Source organism: Vitis riparia, chromosome 3 (genome assembly GCF_004353265.1).
Source record: "Vitis riparia cultivar Riparia Gloire de Montpellier isolate 1030 chromosome 3, EGFV_Vit.rip_1.0, whole genome shotgun sequence".
Taxonomy (NCBI): Eukaryota; Viridiplantae; Streptophyta; class Magnoliopsida; order Vitales; family Vitaceae; genus Vitis; species Vitis riparia.
Window position 1 is genome coordinate 8,234,271 of NC_048433.1, and position 22,820 is coordinate 8,257,090.

The 22,820-nt window shown below is 30.3% G+C and overlaps 1 protein-coding gene across 1 annotated transcript; it reads left to right on the top strand.

Moving 5' to 3' along the window:
* Nucleotides 1-7,889: 7,889 nt before the first annotated feature.
* Nucleotides 7,890-8,534, top strand: LOC117911677 (agamous-like MADS-box protein AGL62). The gene has a single exon (XM_034826081.1). The coding sequence runs from the start codon at nucleotides 7,890-7,892 to the stop codon at nucleotides 8,532-8,534; it is 645 nt and encodes a 214-aa protein (XP_034681972.1).
* Nucleotides 8,535-22,820: the final 14,286 nt, after the last annotated feature.

Sequence of the window (22,820 nt, forward strand, 5' to 3'; positions counted from 1 at the left end):
GGTCTGGAGAACCAGACATGGTGTATTGGGCAACAATCCCATGCTCTTGAAGAAACTTCTTAAATGGCCCAGGTGCTTGTCCAGCTTCCATGTATCTACCATAATATTCTCCACCTCTATCTGATCTCACGATCTTAATTTGTTTACCGCATTGTTTCTCTACTTTTGCCTTGAAAACCTTAAAGGCATCTAATGCTTCCTTTTTGTTGTGAAGCATGTAGAGATACATGTATTGTGAGTGATCATCTATGAAAGAGATGGAGTATTTCTGAACATGAGAGTCCATGTCTAGACTACATATATTAGTATGTATGATCTCTAATAAGGAAAAACTCCTAGTAGCACATTTCTTTGACTTGTTGGTTTGCTTTCTTTAAATACAATCCACACAAGTCTCAAAGTCAGTAAAGTCTAGAGTACTAAGTACCCCATCATTTACCAATCTTTTGATTCTATCTATGGAGATATGACTTAATCTCCGATGCCATAATATAGAGGAATCCTCATTTACAACACATCTCTTAATGCCAGTTTGCACATGTAATGAATTATAAGTGGTATCATTTTGTAAGAATATGTGATAAAGACCATCATACAAAATACCATTCCTAACATAATTAGATTTATAAGTCAAATTGAAAGATGTTTATGAAAAATGAAAGGAATATCCAAAATGTACAAGTCTAAAAACTAAAATCAAGTTTCGTGAGAAACTTGGTACATAAAAGGTCCTTTTCAATTCTAAAATAAAACCACCATCTAAGGTTAAATAACACGTCCCTATTGCTTCCACATGCGAGCCCATCTTGTTTCCAAATGAGATGAATTGCTTACTTCTCACTAGCTTCCTTAGGTTTGGCATACCCTACAAGAAATTTGAAATGTAGATTGTAGATCTAGAATCAATCCACCATGTGTTGGTATTTATGTTAACCATATTAGATTCATAATAAACAAACGAGGTAGGGTTACCTTTCTTCTCAAACCATTTTTGGAATTTTAGACATTTCTTCTTCACATGTCCTTTCTTTTTATAGAAGAAACACTTTTTGTCTTTCTTAATGTCAGCTTAGGGAGGAATTTGATGCTTCCCTTTCTGATTGGCCTGAGATTTTTCTTTCTTTTGCGTTACCAGCATGACACTTTCTCTTTGCTCTATCATTAACCGTTTTTCCTCTTGAACACACATGGTCATCAATTCATTGATAGACCACTTATCCTTATGTGTGTTGTAAGAGATTTTGAAAGGTCCATACTGAGGCGGAAGAGTGTTGAGGATAAAGTACACCAAGAAGGATTTAAACATTTCTACCTCGAGCTTTTTCAATTGAGCCACTACATCCTTCATTTCTATGATGTGTTTGCGTACACCTTTTATACCGGTGAGCTTCAGGGATGTGAACTCATAATTAGGGTGCTCGCCAAGGCTTTATTTGAAGTGACGAATTGCTTGCCAATAGCCTTTAGCAATTCGCAGACATTCTCGTGTTGCTCGATTGAACCATGTATACCAACACTAATCTTAGTCTTAATATACATCACACTGAGACGATTGGATTTCTCCCAACGTTTGTACAATATAATTTGATCAGGTGTGCTGGTATTAATGATCTTAGGTGGTTCATCTTTCCTAATGGCATAGTCTATGTCCATGCACTCTAATTGAAGAAGAACTTTCTCCTTCCAAATCTTAAAGTTATCTCCCCTAAGTTCGGGGACCTCATAACAAATATCAGAAATACTAGGTAAAACTATGCAAAAAGATTACAAGATTATTAATATTTGGGGCTTTAAATAAATACATGTTTTACCAATGTAAAACATGCTTAAAATTTGAATCTAATTTTATTAAAAATTGTCTGTGGGTCAAATCTCTAATTCAATCAGATTCATTATCTTTATGATAGATTTTATCAAACTATTTTTACTGAATTCATAATTTTAATGTTTATTATGATTATAGTTTGATATCTTCTATCTTTAAACTTTATGATAAACTATTAAATTAATTCTTCCTAACTCATGTGGGTAAATTAGGAAAAACTAATTTGAATATTTTATCCTAATTAATTATATAAACATAATAAAATCTTTGTAGGGTAAAATCGTTATATTTATATAATTAATTACAATTAATGTTCATTATATGATTGTTATCCACTTAATATATAATTTTATATAATTAAAGATGTTGTGGCTACTCCTTAATTATTTAAAATTATATGGTACACTAGACATTAAAAACTATATTTTAGGCTCTGCTTAATACCTAAGAATAATTATGCAGTAACATAATAGGAAACCACAAAATTGTTTATGAATTATTCATAACTTAATTGTTCACCCTAAATAATTATTTTAATTAATTTGTGAACATTTTATGAATCTTAACGTGCTAAATAATTTTAACTAAAATTATATGTTATAACTATAATTTATCTAGCACAATTTAGGCAATATTGCATGCAAATAAGGCTATAAATTTACATATACAATAACTTAAATAAATTGTACCAACATAATATTGACATGAATAATACAAACATACAAATTAGCAAAAATTAACCATATTGGCATGTATAAAATCCACATAATAAATTTTGCACATTTTTTTTTTAATTGGAGTTTCCAACACTGAACTTTCACGACCCTTAATGTGTTAAGGGTCATCTTTAGGCTTTCAACAAATAAGCTCTTTTATATTAACATCTCATTTTCTAATTGTGAATTGGGTTTTGAGTAATGAAATATTAATCCATGTCATTTTTAAATAATTTTGAGCAATGAATAAGAGAATAATCTTTGCAAATTGCAGTTCTTCTAAACATTATGGAGGACACATCTACAATTTAACCACCAGAATCGAATCTCCTAATGCCCCAGCAACACCTCCCAAACCTCTAGCTCTGCCCAATTCGCTATAGCCTGCCGCATTGGGCCCTCTTGAGTGGGCAAAAACACAAGGACCACCCAATCCAACACCACTCAACGAAGATGGCTAGGATGAGTTCAGAGGATGGCGATAAAAAACTTGAAGGCATTCCAACAAAACTCGATGGCAACCTATACAATGAAGACCCACCTCCATTAACTCTCCAAAACAACAAAATAGATAAAGGGTATTTTTAGAAAACCCCTACATCATCTTCAATCATAGACAGGTCAATTTCAACTCGACTGAAACTTAGTTTGTTTTTTTTTTTTTAATGCCAAAACTGATATTTAAAATAAAATGGTTGAATATTATATAAATCCCATTGGCATAAAAAAAAATAAAAAACTTTGGACAGTGGGGTGAATGTTAGAAATTAAATTCCAAAAACAACAAAATAATACCAAGGTAGAGGCAAAAAAGATGCTTTGATACCAAATGTAAAACATACACACAATCTAATGTGGATGAAAACAAATCATACAAATTGAAAACTGAAGAAATTTAGGATCGACTATTACCTCCAACCATTGGTGTTTGATTTATTATACTCACTGTTTTGCTGCAAGTTTTGGCTCTTCCAAACTCTAATTTCTCACGAAAGATAGTGTAGTACTGAAGAAAATCTTAAGAGATGAGTTCAGAGACCAAAATGATATATTTAGAGTTGTGGCTTCCCATCAAAACCACATCATTGTTGTTGCCACCATTTCAAAACAGTTGTGGGTCGCATTTTTGGATTGTAGGGAATGTGGAAGACTTGGTTAGAGCTATTGGACCACCTTAGATAAAATCCCACAACTAATGAAGATTGATACCCATTTTGTGAAATGGGTCTTGCGAGTGTTGTGGGCGTGTAACAGAAATAACACACAAAACTCTCTATAGCAAAAAAATCACACACACACACACACACACATATAGTTTCTATGAATCAAGAATGTGCTCATGAAATTGCAACTCATCATTTATTAAAATGTCCTAAATTTCACTAAACATGATCAAAGCATACACAATTAATATATATGAACCAAGAATATAATCACAAACTCATGGTAAGAAAGCCAAACTCACTCTCTATTAAAATGACTTAATTTCATTAAACACCAATGCCCATTTCTCTATTCCTATGTCTAAAGTCCCCAAGACCATTTCCATTGAATAGTTAGGCATTAAATATGAAAGTACCTTTTTTTTTTATAAGGTGAAGTGAATATCCTATCCCATATTTCCTGGGAGGAGAAATTTCTACACTTGTAATACGAGACTTATTTAGTATTTCTTGATGTATTGATTTAAAGCTCTAAAGACAAATAAGTCCACAACAATAATATTTACATAGATAATTTTAATGGTATCAGAGCTAATATTAGGTTAAAAAAGTGTGAAATGTAGTCCATGAATCTCATGTGCTATAAGAAGAATGTTCATGTCCATATATAGGGAAAGGCGAACTTGATATCCTATATCATCAACACTTACAAGGCTTATTTCATTTGTTATATATACATTTTAAATATGTAAGAACCATGGGGCCTAATGTGGAAAATATGTGCACAAGTTGTTATACTTTCTTATCTTTTCCTTTTTTTCCGACTTTGTAACAACTTAAACAAGAGACCCCAAAGAAAAGTCCCTTGGAATTTAAATAGCTCCCGATTTGGGTAAGGGTCTAATGAGCACATCATCCTTCAAAAATCCACATAAATCATATCTCTTATCTTACGTCATCAAAATCTAAACCAATTTTAGACTTTCTCGATGTCATCTCACAAGATCAAGGGTATGCTACTACAATACAATTAAGTGAAACAAATCATCATTCAAATCAAACTAAAATAATTTAAATAACCAATTTATGCATTAACCAATCGAAGAGGTCATACCATCAAATTAAGGCACAAAATCTAATAATCTAGAGATTAAAATTAATTATAGAATCAAGATAATATAGGAAATCTCTATTGGATTGTGAAGTTTGAATTAGTTATGTTGCACTATGCAAGGAATGTCAGGGGTTAAGCTCCTTGTTGATCTATTTGGGATCAAGTTACGTAGACAATTTATATATATATTGAATGATTAGTTTGCCCTTATTGTATTTTAACCCTCTTATGATTTAAAGTTTCATTTTTTAGAGAGAGAAAAAATCAAAGTGTGCCCATAATTATGAGAAGCCTTTATTTTTACAACTTTTCATCTTCATTTGATTAGTAGATTCTTGAGTGTTACTGCACTCCGTAAATGTATGGACCCTATTAATCACTTATTATAACTAGGTTAAAATATCTTGTCTTTCATTATTTTTGCTCATGTATCTGTGTAATTGGGTTAATTGTCTCTTCAAAACAAAAGAAATGATAATGTGTGAAATTATGCACCAATGTACATGTTGAAGCCATAACTCATAAAAATCACTTGAATACGGAATTAATATTTACTACAAGAAGATTTCACTCAAATCAAAACTCAATAAGATAAAGCCAATTATAAAAGTACCTTCAATTATCTCAAATGTCCTCATTTAAGCAAATTAAGTAAAAAAAAAAAAAAAAGTACATATATTGAAAGATTGTCTTCCCTGTTTGTCTAATTGGGCTTGCAGTTTCTTTTTGTTTTTATTTTTATTTTTTATGCATATTATGATGTGTCTCTTTTTCCTTTCTTTCTTTTTTTTTTTTTTTTAAAACAAATTATTTTGTTTAGATGTGAGTGGTTTTGAAGCTATTTTACTACCAAAAATATAGAGAATGAAGTGATATTGTTTTTCTCCTCCATAAAGAAAGTTATATTTGAATGAAAATTCTACTTTAGGATGTTTAATAAGTCGACATGTAAATGAAAGTTTAGGATGGAAGAGATGTTTTTCATGTGAATTAGTAAAACTTAGGTAAGTATTTTTTAGGTCCTTGGAGCCAATTATATGATTATCCATGGATGGTGTCCATGGAATTATTAATTCATTGGTGACAGCAAGAATTATCAATGTAAGGAGGCAACTCCGTGAGTTAATAGAAGTGGTATTATGCACATGATGGTGTTTGTATAATTCCTTTTAAGTATTTTTTTTCCTTCCATTTTTCTTTCAATAACCAAAGAAAGGGAATTATTGATTTTAAGCATTTATTTTTCTTCTTAGTTTTTCTAAATAACCAAAAATAACAAAGATGTGTATTTTCCTTTCTTTATCTTTTTCATCTTTCTCCTACTTTTCTATTCCCACATAGTTATGGAGATTTAATCATGAATAACATTACTTTTTTTTTTGTATTTTTAAGGAGACAAGCTCTACAGCCTAGCACATACATACATGTGTATCTGTACAAACAACCACAATCTGATATCTATATACTCCAAACTTCTCACCAAAATCCAAATTTTTAAATGACATTCGTTTTTTATTGGAAAGTTCTAAGATATATTATAAAAGAGTGAATGTCCTTTCTAATGAATTTCAGATTAAATGTAATGAAAATGTGTCATTGAATCTTAAGGTAGCAAGGATTTGAAGTTATTCCAAGAAATTAATATCACTTTACTTTATATAAAACATGGAAAATTCTGTTAATATGTTTATACATTTATCTCAAAATATTTTTCCTTTCATAACTTTGTTATCTATGAAATTTATTTCTAATCTATTCAAAAATGTTCTAATAGAAGTGGAATTATGCATATGAATGATGTTGTTTGTCTAATTTTTTTAAAGTATTTTTTCCTTCCATTTTTCTTTTAATAACCAAATAAAGGGAATTATTGATTTTAAACATTTATTTTACTTTCTTAGTTTTTCTAAATAACTAAAAACAAAAAGGATGTGTAATTTTTCTTTCTTTATCATTTTCATTTTTTTTTCTTTTGACTTTTTTTGTTTCGGAGATTTAATCATGAATAACATTACTCTTTTATGTATTTTTAAGAAGACAAACTCTACACTCTAATACATACATACATGTATATTTGTAGAAACAACCACAATTTGCCTCCATGATCATCATTCATATATATAAACTTCTCACCAATATCCAAATGTTTGAATGATTTTTGTTTTTATATTGAAAATTTCTAAGATATCTTATAAAAGAGTGAATGTCTTTTCAAATGAATTTTCGATAAAAAGTAACAAAAATATGCAGTCGATTATGAAAGTTGTCAAGAAGTTGAAATCATTCCAAGATAGATCACTTTACTTTATATGCAACACGAAAACATCTCACAACGTGTTTTTACATTTATCTCAAAATATTTTTCCTTTCATAACTTTGTTATGATGAAATTTTTTCCAATATATTAAAAAATGTTCCCTTCCTTTTGAATAACATTGTATGATTTGAATGTGTATGATTTGCAAACTTGGGCTTGCTGCTTAGATATATATAAGTATTTGATTTTTCATATTAGGAAACACATGGCCTATGCTTAATGACACTAAGGTCAATTTGTTCTATACACGTGATGTATCCTATGTGACTAAAGAGTTCATCAATAGAGAAATGTCAACCAGGTAATCAATTGGAATTTCTCATCATAAATACTGTGACAGACACACACAAAAGAACATATTGACTTTTTACTTGCAAATGTAAATGCATGCTAATAAAAATTTTCAATAAAATTTTAGTGAAGAATTAAGACATTTGGTCAGTTTAAGAAGTAATTCAGAAAGTTAGTAGAGAGGTATCTTCTTCCTTTTTTAATAATGCCAACCAAGGAAATTTTAATTCTCATAATGTTCATACTTTGAAAGGATTAGATTTTTCTAACTGCTAAATCAATTATTAATTGCATGTGATGAAAAAAAAATTAAATTGTGTGATTTAGTACTCTAAAGGCATAGGTTTGAGGCCACTATAAATACCTTGTCTCCTCCTCAAACCTTCACAATTACCCAAACCAAAGAGAATAAGCCTTTTTGTTTTCTCTTTCATCCAACATTCTTTCTCCTATGCTTCTAGCTATGGTGAAGAAGCCAAGCAAGGGCCGCCAGAAGATCGAAATCTCAAAAATACCCAAGAAAAATCATCTACAAGTCACCTTCTCTAAAAGAAGGTCCGGGCTCTTCAAGAAAGCTAGTGAGCTTTGCACTCTCTGTGGGGCAAATGTGGCTATCATAGTTTTTTCCCCGGCAGGGAAGGTGTTCTCCTTTGGGCACCCGGATGTTGAGTCCATCGTCGATCGGTTCTTCACGTGCAACCCGATACCCGAACCCAATGGTCTTCACCTAATCGAAGCTCATCGGAATGCTAGTGTCCGTGAGCTCAACCTGCAACTCACACAAGTTCTTAATCAACTAGAAGCTGAGAAAAAGAGAGGAGAAATACTTAGCCAAATGAGAAGAGCAAGCCAAACTCAATGCTGGTGGGAAGCCCCCATCAATGAGCTGAGTATGCCAGAGCTTGAACAGCTGAAGGTTTCCATGGAGGAACTAAAGAAGGTCGTACTGAGTCAAGGTGACAAGCTTTTGATGGAGGCTGCTAATCCTTCGCCTTTCTACATGATCAATGGTAGCTCTGCAATGGTTGATCACTTCGAGATTGAGAGGAAACCTAGTGAGATTCATGGTAATATCCATAATTTTGGTTATGGACAGGGGTTCTTCTGAATCATTTTGTCTTGGATGTTTCTGCCTGGCAACTCCCTAGTTAATAATATTCCTATTTATTTATAGTTTTTACTTTTCAGTTATGACTGAAAATGTATATATAATATAATAAATTTCCATTTAATGTTGAGCTTTAATATCTAAGTGATCATATCATATATATGTGTCATCTTCTGGGAATATACTATTGTCTATTGAAGGAGAATTGGAATCCGAGACATCCTTTTTACCATATTGAGAAGCTAACACGATACAATCATTCATTTATATTTTATTTTCTCATCTAATTGATTATAAAAAAAAAAAATAAATAATAAAATAATAATTATTTCATTAAAAATTTTCAAAATTGATTTATCTAATATTTAGGTAATGTTTGCTTTTTTAACTTGATTCTAAATGAAACTTAAAACTAAATAGTATTTAATAGTAATTAAGTTATTTGTTTTTTTAATATTTTATTTCTATTAAGTACTATTAAAAAGTAAAAAAAAAAAAAACTTTCTTTTAGCATTCAAAAATAGTTAAATATTTCAATTTTTTCTATTTAATAAAAAAAATAAAGAATTAAGTTATAAGTTCAAACTATCCAAAATATGAAATCAAATTATTTTTAACAAAAAGTAAAAAAAAAAAGACAATAACCACCTTAGACATTTTCTTTATTATTTTCAAAGTTAGATGATTGTTTGCTTACTTTCAAGCTTTAAAATAGAAAAATGTGTGATTGTACCTCATCGTAATCCAATCCCTTTTGCTTGAAGACTATATCAAAATTCTTTGCACAAATACATTAAACGATCTTAACAATAATAATAATAATAATTAATAATAATTATAATTATTATTATTATTATGACAAATCAAAACTTTTGTTCATGCTCCCGTGAATTAGCAGGAAGTTTTTGATGATCACAAAATTAATAACAATAAGGATGGTTGACTTTTCCTTGTCTGAAATGCTTTTTCTACCGATAATGTTATATATTCTCTATTAATCATTTTAATTCCCATTTAATTTTTTTAAATTCAACTTTATAGCATTGCAACAGTTTTTTGGAGTAGCTGACATTTTTCTTTGAATGATAGAAACGGCCAGAAAATTAATCCACAAAATATCCTTCCATTAAGAGGTTAAGATATTTATTTAATTATTCCTAGGAGGAGAGTAATTAGATGCAATGAAAGAAATTCAATATTATTATAGTACATTAAAACTATGATGATGACACCAATGTAGATTCACATGCTATCCATAATCAATTGAATTTTTAGTCCGATTTTTAGTCCGATTTTTAGTCCTAGAACTTTTCTTTTAGTCCTCCTTTCTTACACAGAGTTATACTTTAGATTGGTTTCTTGTCATTTTTGTAATTAAATGATAAGAATGTAATTTCTTAAATTTGGATATGAAAAATGGTAAATAAAAAATAGTATGAAAAAGAAAGAGGAAATTCCTAAGAATTTTCTTCCTTCGTTTCCTTTAAAAATAAGTTGAGAAAAATCTAAGGCTTAGTAACTTTGTCTTCATTCCCATCAATTTTTCTTTCTACGTATGACCAAGGGGCAAAATGCTTCACCTTTCATTTTTCCACCTAATTGTTTTTTCATAAATTTTTCTAAAATCAAACATTATCTAAAGAATAATGGAAAGTTAAAACTATCTAACCAAAAATTAGGGCTACAACTTGGATAAATTGACCCGACCCAATTTGAACCCAACTCGACGTTTGATTGGACTTAAACAATCATTTTCAATACTTTGATTGGGTTTAAGTTAGGGTTTTTCAACCCTGAACTCAATTTGGGTTAAGCTTTGACTAAGGTGTGGATAGCTCGAGCCTAACTGGAATCTAATTTAATGTTTTTATAATAATTAAGATACATATTATCTTATATAATAATATTCATTTTCTTTTTATTTTTATTTTTAAAAATAAATATCAAATTATATTATATCCAAGGTTTGAAAAATCGGATTTCTTTGTCGAAATATCAATGAAAAATCAGATATGGGCGATGCCCAAAACGAAATAGGCCACCACCAATAATCGATCGAGGGAAAAATCGCCAGAATGTCGGAAAAATCCTCATATATCAATGAAATTTCGGTTTTGGAGCAAAAAAATCAGAGAAAAATGGGGAGTGGGAGCAACACACGCATGTGGCAGTTGAAAAAATCGGCTTTTTTTCCAAACAATAAATGATTTTTTCGAAATAATCCGTTTTTTTTTAAAGTTAGATATATATATATATATTTATCCTTTTTTGATTTCTTTTAATTATTCATTTTTAATTTATCTTTTATTTTAAATTTATATTATCATTTTATTTTTAACTATTCATATTTATCTCATTAATCCTATTTTAAAAAATTACTATCACTTCACTTTTAATTTTTTTTCTTCATCCTTTAAATTTTAAATGTTTTTATTTTAAAATATTAAAAATTTAATTTTACTCAAAAATTGCTACAATATAAAAAAATTATTGAAGCACTAATATTTTATAAATTAATATTAATTTGATAAGATAAATTATTAATAATTTTAATTATTTAAATAAATTAATGTTAATAGAAAAAGTTGTCAACCACATATTTATAATAAAATTTTAGAAATTAAATCTCAAATAAAATATTTTATCTAAATCAATTTAATTTTTTATTTAAAATGTAATAAAGCATGTTTTAATAAAAGTGTTTTTTTTAATTTTAAAATAAATGAATATAAATATATTAAGGGAATTTAAGTTAAATTTTGATAAATATTATCTTTAAGTTAATTATTTAAATAAATTAATGTTAATAGAAAAAGTTGTCAACCACATATTTGTAATAAAATTTTAGAAATTAAATCTCAAATAAAATATTTTATATAAATCAATTTAATTTTTTATTTAAAATGTAATAAAACATGTTTTAATAAAAGTGTTTTTAAAATTTTAAAATAAATGAATATAAATACATTAAGGGAATTTAAGTTAAATTTTGATAAATATTATCTTTAATTGTAATTATGTCAATCACACTTATAAAATAATTTTAATATGTGTATTCTTACTTATTTTATAATTTTTGAAAGTTTTCTAAGTATTTTCATGAATTTTAAATTATTTATGTTCTATTAACATTTTTATTAAAATATCCAGCAATATTTCTTTTATATATCTATAAAATTCAAATACCAATATATCTATATTTACCAATATTTTAAACTTTGATTATATCATACATTTTTCATTTTTTTTAAATATATATATATAAATTTATATTTCTTCTTTTGTTATTATCTTAAAATTTTGTCATATTTAATATTATAGATGAATTTTGAATTATCTAACCCGAACAATCCAAACCTAACTCAACCAACCCGAGTTTAACTTATACAACCTGAATTCAACCAGAGCTTAGAAAAATGAAGTTGAGTTGGGTTACGTTTTGAGTACTTCAGGTAAGAGTTCAAGTTGAGTTGAGTTTGAATTGATTGTTTCTTAATTCAGGTTGAACTTGGGTTAGTTATCAACCCGACCAATACACCAAAATTGTAACCCTAATAGAAATAAATACTCATGCCTAAAATACTTTTTTGAACATAGATCATAAAAGAAAAAAAGAAAAAAGCAATGTTACATACTTTATTACATTGTGATTAGAGAATTTAATCTTGTACTAACAAAATCGGGCAAAAAAGAATTATATCAAAATACACATTAAAAAGATATTTTTCTTTTTGCATAGCTTGACCTTTTCCGTTACTGTGTTACTCAAACGATTTCATCTTGTAATAATTGCACCATATCAGCAGCCAAAAAAAAGAAAAAAAAAACTGCCTTTTTATGCTTCTATTGATCTATATCCATAAAATATTTATCCCCATTTGATAATTTTCTTAATTTGTGTAAATGGCTCTTTTATAGTACAAAAATTCTGTATGGAAATTTACAGCTTTTGTTTCCATTCTTTGGTGCTTCAAAGTTGACAACAATAAGCTCCTACAAAACCTTAACTCCAATTAGTCTAATGTGAGATTTAGTGCCAAAATCATTGAAGAATTAAATTAATCGAGAACATGACAATATGTGATTGATAATGTTATTTGGCAATAAAAACATTAGTCCCATAGTGGTTGGTTCATAAAAATGGCTAGAGCTGAACAAAACTTGAAAAGAACAAAATTTTAAACAACGAGTACTGGAATCCTAATTCTTTCCATGGGCAACAAAACTTATTAGGTTACATAATATTTTTTAGATATTAATCAAACTTATTAGGAAGATATTAATCAAATGTTAATTTAGATATTTTTTTCATTTGCTTAGATTTTCAACATCTCATGGTTGAATTGGCCATTGAAAATATGACTTCCCTATCGAGTGCTTTCATAGTGAGGAGACTCAGAGTTATACTATACTTGCTTTCATGACCCTTGTGTTGAGATTGAGGGCTGATAATGCATTAATACGTATAATTCGTTAGGCCTTCCTTTTTTATTTTTTCAGTTGCCTTGCTGCTGCCAACTGTATAGTTTGTTACCACAGACTGTTTTTTAAGCTGGTTCTTTCTTCATTTCTTCTCTCTGAAATTTCTATTTTAAACCCAAACTCCATTTTGGTATCCAACCATGTTGACCTTTCCTCCTACTCCTGCAAGCAATTCCAACACCACCACAAATAATACCCAAAACCCAGCTCCACAAATAACCCAAATGACCTTACCTTCACCTTCCCTTTCTCAACCCCTCTCTATCAAATTGGACGAGGCGAATCTGTTGCTATGGAAGAACCAACTTCTCAACATGATTATAGCAAATGGGCTAGAAGATTTCATCGATCCACCTAAATATCTCGATGCAGCTCGCAGACAAGTAAATCCCGATTTTGTGCAGTGGGAGTGTCTAAATCAGTTGGTAATGGGTTGGATCTATTCATCTCTAACTCCAGGGATGGTTGGGCGAATCGTCGAATACTTTACTGCTCGTGACATTTAGGCATCACTGAATGAAGAGTATGAATCGCCCTTCATAGCCATTGTAATGAGTTTAAACTCTCAGCTACAGCAAATCAAGAAGATTGATATTCCTCTATTTGAGTATTTGTCCCAACTTAAATTTGTGTTTGATAAATTTGCTGCTATTGGAGAACCCCTATCCTACATAGATAAGCTCATTCGTATTCTAGAGGGATTACCTGAAGAGTATGACAGTTTTGTCACTTCTATTCACAACATATCTTAGAGACCTTCTCTTCAAGAGGTTCACAGCTTACTGCACACTTACGAGTACAAGCTTTCTCAGCGGTCTGTGGACCAGAACTTGAATTTTCCTCAAGCTAATGTCACTACCTATCCAGGAAACAAGAAGAACCAGAAAAATCGTTACCAGCATTATCCCAAACAACTACAAATGCCTAACTACTTTCCATACTCACATCAAACTACCCAGTATAATCACTCTCCGCACCCTCACCCAAATAGCTTCCTATGTTTATTGGGCAAACGCCTAATACCACTTCTTCTTTTTAGTCTCACCAACTAGGTTACAATAACTCCAGACCTCAATGTCAAATTTGTGGAAAATCAGGTCATATTGCCCTTGATTGCTATCACAGGACAAACCTGAATTATCACCCACCAGTTTTCCCAAATGCAGCAGCCTTCAATCCAAATGGTCCTGGCTGAACGAGTTCTCCAATCTCAGCAATGCTCACTACTTATGCTGCAGCAACAGGTCTTTCCTCTCAATCATTTGACAATTCTTGGTATATGGATTCAGGGGCCACACACCATTTTACCCCTGAATTTGAGCACATGACTGATGCAATGTAGTACTCGGGTGGTGATCGTGCTCTGGTAGGCAATGGTAAGCAAATTGGTATATCTCATATTGGTCATGCTCCGTTACATAGTCCTATGAAACCCATTTAAATCATGTGCTTCACTTAAAGTTTGTCAGTTTTGCTGGTATACTTGGTCGGACATCAGTTTTGTTGTGAACAAAGTTTGTCAGTTCATGCCTTCCCCTACTACAGTTCAATTAAAGGTTGTTAAACGCATCTTGCGGTATCTCAAGAGCACTATTGGTCATGGAATTTCGTTCCAACGTTCATCTGGCCTATCTCTTACATGTTTCACTGATGCTAATTAGGCTAGCTACCCCGATGACATGAAGAGTACTAGTGGCCATTATTGCTTTTTTGGCTCAAATCTCATCTTGAGGTCATCCTTAAAGCAACATGTTGTTTCACGGTGAATATCGCAGTCTCACTAATGCAGTTACTAAGTTAATCTGGATTGAAGCACTTCTTACTTAACTTCATCTTTCCCTTCCTTAGCCCCCTTATTTGCTCTGTGATAATATCAGTGCCACTCAGCTCGCTGCTAATCCTATTCTCTATGCTCGAACCAAACACATTGAAATTGATTTTCATTTTATTTGAGAACATGTTGTCAACAAGTCTCTTCAGGTTCATTTCACTCCATCAAAGGAACAACTGGCTGACATATTTACCAAGCCCCTTCCTACACAACGCTTCCAAAGTCTCAACAAGCTGACAGTCCTTCCCAGCCCTATCAGCTTGCAGGGGGGTGATAAAGCACTAATACATGTAATTAGTTAGGGCCTTCCTTCTTTATTTTTTCCAGTTGCCTTGCTCCTACCAGCTGTACAGTTTGTTACCACAAACTCTCTTATAAATAGTGTTGTCTAGACTTTGTTTTTTGAGCTGATTATTTCTTCATCTCTTCTCTCTGAAATTTCTGTTTTAAACCTAAACTCCATTTAGGGCGAGCTCTCTCTCAAGTCCTTTAAGGATACCATCTTTCCATGCACTTTTCGCTTGTCATTGGGAGTTGTTGGCTTCTCTACCTGGGGTTGCTTATCCCCTTTATGTCTGGATGTTCTATATGAACTTCCACTCAGTTGCTATCTCTCCACGTTTCTATATATGGGCATGCTTTTCTTGTGACTGCCCTATTCATCCATCGTGCACTACATATGCCTACCTTGTTGAGTCCCTACCTCATTCCTTTGTCCAGTTCGAGGGCTAACTCATTCTGAGCTCGTTGATATTCCTCTTAGCCTTTATGGAGAAGCTCACAATCTTCTAATTTATATTCCTTCGACTGCTTTCATCAAGCCAGCCTGGGTCTTAGCGACGTTCCTTACGAACACATTTTATATATATGCTATCCCATCATACCCAGATCCGTCCATTGGTAGCCCGCTTCATTCACGCTATTCTGTCTGATAATCTGATAGACATAGCTCAGGTCATTCTAGATATGATGGCCACCTATCATGAGCTTACTTGGCTTGAGAGCTTGCCGTTTGCCTTGATCATATCTCAGATCTTATTGGGACCGACTTCAACATACAACAGGATCTCAGTGTGTCTAGTCTGCGTGCTCCCATTGATGAGAGCTCGTGATCCAAACATGTGAGCCACACTTGAGGATCGTTGGTGGCCACTTAATGATGAGGAGAATGAGATTAAGGTAGTCAAGCAGGGAGACGAGCACTCAAGTCCCTGAACTCGTGGGTGAGGTAGCCACGGCTATACTAACTCTTCCCACTCTATTACTCACCCGTTTGTGTTGTTTGATGGCTTAACTCTCTAGCAGCTTCTAGACTCGATTGATTAGCTGCATTTTTGTGTTGATGCTCATTTTGACCGCGCGGATTCACATATTGATTGTCTTCAGCCTCATTTGGATGCACACATTGATGAGTTATGTGATCATGCACAACATATGAATGGTCACCTTGCCTCCATTTTCACTTGAATTTCATCCTAGGCTAGCTCGACTTCTACACGTCCTCCTCCTGCAAAACCTGACTGCTAGACTCGAATGTTTACTTTTTGTTTAGTTTATTTGTGTTGATCACAAATTGTGTTTGTTGGATGTATTATGGTCCTTGTATATTATATTTTGGGATATTTGGTTTAGATGAGTATTCTTGAGAGATTGGTTAACTTCATTAGTATTGAGGGCTACGTAATATCTATATTTTCTCACACAATTACTAAAAAGAAAATTTTAGTGCATCAGGTTGCTTAGCTTAAGTTGATAATTTTGTTTCATTCCTACCAACTTATCACTTTTCTAATGTACTATGTTTTACCCTCCCTTAAAGATTCAAGATGTAGGAAATAGATATGAACAAGTAGAATTGCTAAAAGTACTAGTACAAGTAACATTTGAAATATGATGAAAAAACTTAGAACACCCAAAATATTTTACTTGATTGCTTTCCAATTCCAACATAACTTAAAATTTATAAGATCACTTACCTCATTCTCTTATATTAGTTGTAGCATCCTCTAGCTTTACTAACAACTACATGAAGGTTACACAATTGACTTAAAAATGTTGTTTGCCTAAACCATTGAGAATCTTTGAGATTCTATTGCATTTTTTTTTTCAAAAGAGGGAATTTCAGTTTGCTTGTATGGAGTAAAAATTATAATTTTTCTCCTAAGTTTTTTTTTCTTTGAATTGGAAGAAAATATTTCTTATAATTATAGAAGAAAGAGAGTACATAGAAATGATGACCTATTCTTCAAGCTTCAAAAAAAGATTTAAAAGCAAAAGTTCCAATGTATCTAACAAAAAATGTAAGCCTAGAACACCATAGGTAGAATACTCATACAAATGCTCATAAGGAAGAAAGTCCCTGAAAAATGTTTTCCACGACTATGATCCTCTTCTACCAAACTAATCCATACCTTGTTGGTAAGCATACGAATCCAAAGAAAAGAGCAATCCATATTTGTAATCATATGTTTAGAGAAGTGAATAGTTTAGCAGATGCTGTTACTAAATTAAACAAGGTTTGAATATCGATCTATTCCTCTTGTAATTGATACATGTGATGATTTTTTCTGAGACTTTTGTTGTATTTGTAAGAAAGTTCCTAAGGATGCTTATTTAGTTAGATGATGTAAGTTCCTTGTCTATCAATATTATATTTTCTTTTACCAAAAAGAAAATAAAAAATCTGGTCGCTATTCTCCAATAGCAAGCATGAAGTGAAGATTTTGACTTAGGAGGACCTTTAAAATTCTATAGATTCTACCGGAGTAATAGGGCTAAGCACACAAACAATAATAAAAAAAGAGATAATTAATAGATAAAAGTTAGGAGAAATTTATTGTTTCTTCCATCACTCTATTTCAACAATATATCATACAACTTCTTATAAATAGCCATGTTTAAAAAAATAGAAACTCCTAATAACAAAAAAAAAATATGAAATCTTCTAATATTCGATTACTCAAATACAAAAAACAAGAATCTACCGGTTAAATTTAAAAAATATTCTAATTGACTTTTAGAACTCAAATTAAATAATTTTTTTTTTATAAACTTCCCAAACACGAGTTTATTTTCTAACATGCTTCTTTAAACTTTTGTAATTTCAAGTAACATTTTTTACCTTTTAAAATTTTCAAACTTGAGATGCTTAACAAAATGATTAATAATGCGATCAATGAAGAATTTACAAATTGCAATTGCACTTCCTTTTTCATGATGTACTCTCAAATACAATGATATCTTTTATTGAAGTGTTTGGTACGATATTGGAACACCGGGTTCTTTGACAACGTAATCACCGATTTGCTATCCACATAGATCATCATTGTTTTTTTTTTTTTTTTTGTGGTAAATTAAGCTCATTCAACAAATTATTGAGCTAAAGTGCATGACAAATGCATAATGTTGCAAAAAACAAAAGAATAAAAATAAATAATCTTCTTCACAAGTTAAAAGTGTTACAATAGGTTCCTTTTTGAAGTCCAAGTGAATGTATCATCTCTCATAAAAAACACAAAAATAAAAAATAAAATAAAAATGGTGGTGCTCTTTTGATCATCAAAGTTTTCACCTCAATCACTATCACTATATCCAACAAGCTTAAAATATTAAAAGAAAAAGATAAGTCATAATCAAACGTACCTATAATACATAATGAACATCTTTTTTAGCACTCATATGAGTCATTCTTAGTGATTTCATATAATGGCTAACACTTCTAACTCCAACAAGAATGTCTTGTCATGTGCAAGTCGCATATCATAGGCTTCCAACAAAGTTCTACCTTCTCTTCATGTTTTGATAGTTTAACTCCATATTCTTTTGGTATGTTTACTGAATTGCACATATTCATGATAAACTTATTAGGAATCTTTTTCGCATAATCTTCTTGAGAAATAAAAAATACACTTTTTGGATTGCTCCAATTTTATGCCAAGGTTGTATGGCATAATTAGAACAATGTTGGTTATCCCAAATGCTTGAACCATTACTTCTTTGAACTCATTAAATTAACACAATTGAATTATTTCCGATAATAACAAAATCATTCACATACAAAAAAATAAGTAATATATCGATTTTATAACATAACCCATATGGGTTGTTCCAAATACATTTTTTCTTCAAGATTCTCATTCAAATTAAAAGTTGATTCACATTCATTTGAAAAGTTTTCCAATTATTTTGTTCTACTAAAAAGAGTATTAATCTTATAGTTTTGAAACAAATAACATGAGAAAATAAATTGTCATAGTTGATGCTTCGTTGTTGCTTCTGCCCTCAGCTACCAATCTTACTTTGATCAACCTCATTTTAGTATACCTATCTTACTATAATTGTTTTTTACTTTTTTCAAGAGATTTTGTCTCCTATGTATCATTCTTTTTTGTTGTTTTAATTAATTATCATCTATAGAATCTTTTCATCTTTTATCTTGCATTGCTTTTTCAAAACCTATTGATTCACAATATACAAAAAGAAAAAAAAGTTCAATTACTTTGATTTTTTGTTATCTTATAAAGTTCTTGTAGACTGTTGGAATATTGTGTCTTTTCACTTAAGCATTCCAATGAACATAATATTACTGAACTTTAATAAGTTGATGGAAATAGTGATAAAGGTGGAGTATTTGTAACAATCTTTTGTAAGTCTTCTCTTGTCTATTCTTTGTCTTCAAAGACAGAAAGAATATCATAGTTCCATTTCTTGGGCACATTGAATCCATGTTTCTTCATTAACTTAACATTTCTATTAATAATGATATTTTCATTGTTTAGATTACACAACTTCTAACTTAAGTCATATCCTAAAATATATCATTCACTCTTGTCATCTTACTTTGATCACTTTCAATTCAACACATGAGCATAAGCAATGCTTCCAAGTACTCCTAAGAGTGAAATATTGACTTTCTTCTATTCCAAGGTCATTGTGATTGATGTATTATTCCATATACTTTTACTAGGAGAATAGTTTGATAAATTAATTAACCACACAATTAATTGCTTCTACTTAAAATTATTTAGGCATGTTCTTAATTTTCTATATATTGGAGGTCATGTTAAGAATAGTTTTGTTTCTTCTTTCAACCACTTCATTTTATCAATTGAAACCATTAAAAGGCCAATGAATCCCATAATGTTTAGGATATTTTTAAAATTATTTTAATGTAATTTCAACTCATGTATTAGATCTTATTGCATTTCTATTGTAGTCGCTTTTAATTCTATAAATGCCTTAATTTTTTTAAAAATACTACATACCTTATATTTTTCTTTCAAAAAATACATTTAGGGTTTTTTACTTATAGAATCATCAATAAAGAATGAATAAAAATACTTGCAACCAAAAGCGTTTGGATGGTCCTTATTGATCATCCAAATAAATTATGTGAACTATATATATCACTCAAGTACAATTTAAGTTTTCCAAAATTAAGATGTTTCAATCTCAAGTACCTCTGAATGTAAGAGGGATCATTGAAACAATGTTTTAGCATTTGACAAAATCAAAATTTATTATTCAAAAAGAATATTTTATTTCTTTTGATGGTTCCATTTGCAATGAAATTAGCATTTGATCTCATTTTGAGAGACTTTGGTTCTTCACGTGAACACTAGAGTCCTTTTTTTTTCAAACTCTACTCAAATTTAACATATTGTTTTTTTTTATGTTCGCACATAGTAAAAAATTAAAATAAATTGATGTCTTCAATTTTTAAATAAATCAAGGTTTTACATTTGTCCTTTATTAGAGTCTTAGATGCATCTCCAAAAATAACACGATCATTTTCCCATTTATCAAGCTCAATGAATATATTTTTGAATTCACATATATGGTTATTTTCTTCGATGTCAAAACACCATGAATTTTTCTCCTTTATATGCTATCCATGATTATTTTTTTACTTCTTTCATTGAAAGGATTTTCTTCATTCTTCTTTAATGTAATTATTTAAAAAAAAAAAAAAAACTTAGTCTCAGTTTTTCCTTGTATGTATTCTTCCTTTCTAATCTCTTTTCACAAGCTTTCAATGATCCAAGTTGATCAAGGGTCACAAAATCTAAATCTTTAGACTTTTTAGTGGCCAAAATAATATAATTAAACTTTGTAACTAAAGATTAAAGTATTTTTCAATTACATTAGTAATCATTCAAACTTTCATTATGAATTCTTTCTCATTGATTCATAATTGTTAATACTCTTAAAAAGTGATCAAAGGTTTATTCTAGTTTTTTTCATTCTCAAATCTTCAATTTCTTCTCTAAGAGTTTTAATATAAACTTTTCTTACTTGTTAACTCATTTAGGTGTATTTTGTAATGTCTCTTATGCTTCGAAGATAATGGTTAGACTTGAGACCTTCTCAAAGGTGTCTTCACTTATTGCCCCAGGGAATATGATCTTATTTCTTGTCTTTCTTTCTTATATCTTTCTAAAAAATATTCTTGATTTTGGGATAAATTAGTTTTATTATGAGGTTATTTGTAGTTTCTCTATAATCTTGCATATATCTTGAAACCAAAATCTAATTATCAAAATGTTTTTGCAAAATCAAGGACTTCAAATGGATAAATCTTACTTGCCATTTTTTTCTTATGACTATTAATGTATGGGAGTAATAAGGCTAAACATATGATATAAAGGGACATAACTAATGGAATAAAAATTAGGAGGAATTTATTATGTCTTCCATTACTCCATTTCAACTCTTACACAACTCCTTATTTATATATACTCATTTCTAACAAAGTAGAAACTCCTAAATACAAAAAGATAGAAACATTTTGTTGGACTTAATTACTTAAATATAGAAAATAAAATCTACAACTCATTAAAAATATTTTAAGCTTTTAAAAACCAAATCAGATTTTATTCTTCATAAACCACTCAAATTCAAATTTACTTCAATCAAGATACCTAACAAAACATTAAAACTAAGATCAGCAGTGCTATAGCAGATTAGTGTCAATAAATATGCTAATTCAAGAATGAAGGGTAGTTGTATTTTTGCCTTTTTACTTGCATATCTTGTATTGTTTCTTCATCTATTTTTTCATAGGAATGCTAATGCTCTTAGGTTTCACTAATGATGCTATGGAAATTAATTTTGATAACCTAAATCACACAACTCTTAGATTTTTAAAAATTATGTAACCTAGATAAAAATGTACTTACTAGATCAGCGTGGTTAGGGTCTGCATTGGATAGATCATGACTTTGGAGGATTGTGTTTAAATGTATACCTCTTCTAGAATTGCTCAAATGTCAAGAAATCATTAGCTTATATATATACCATTGCCAATATCTGTGTATACAAGCATATATCTTGTCCTAGTTTGGAATAATAGTCCATAATATGCACATGCTTGAATCAGGAAAGAATCCACTTCGATTCTAAGATGCTCTTAGCCTCAAATTTTATTATTACTTTGTGAACCAGGAAATTTATTTGGAAAAGAAGTTACTTCCATTCCTAAAATTTATTTTCATAATATGTATGCAAGAGAATACATATCAGGCATATTTCTATTTCAACCATTGCATCATTTCTGCTGATGGAATGTAACCATTTGATTTGAATCCAACGCTCATCATAATTAGATAACTTATTAGATAAGGCAACATGTTGATACACTTTGGGAAAATATTAATGGATAGTCGACCATAGTTAGATTGTGATCAGATGATTTTAAGAAGAACAACTAAGATGTCTAAATATTTTTTCCCAGTTTATGGCTATGTCAGATGAGGCTGAGATGTTGGTATCCAGATTATAAGGTAAACTAATCAAATACAAGGAATTGAATCCAGATTGTGATTTGAGAAGTAGAAATTTTGGAGGGTATTCAAAGCAAATTCAAAGGTAGAGATCCCTTTAAATACCCACATGTTTCGCCCGATCAAAATCAATATTATTTTTGCTTTGGTAGGGTAGAAAACAATAGTGCTTTGTTTCGGATTCTTGTCTTG

Excerpts from the sequence above, each read along its gene's own strand:
- LOC117911677 (XM_034826081.1), top strand. The coding sequence starts at position 7,890 with ATGGTGAAGAAGCCAAGCAAGGGCCGCCAGAAGATCGAAATCTCAAAA.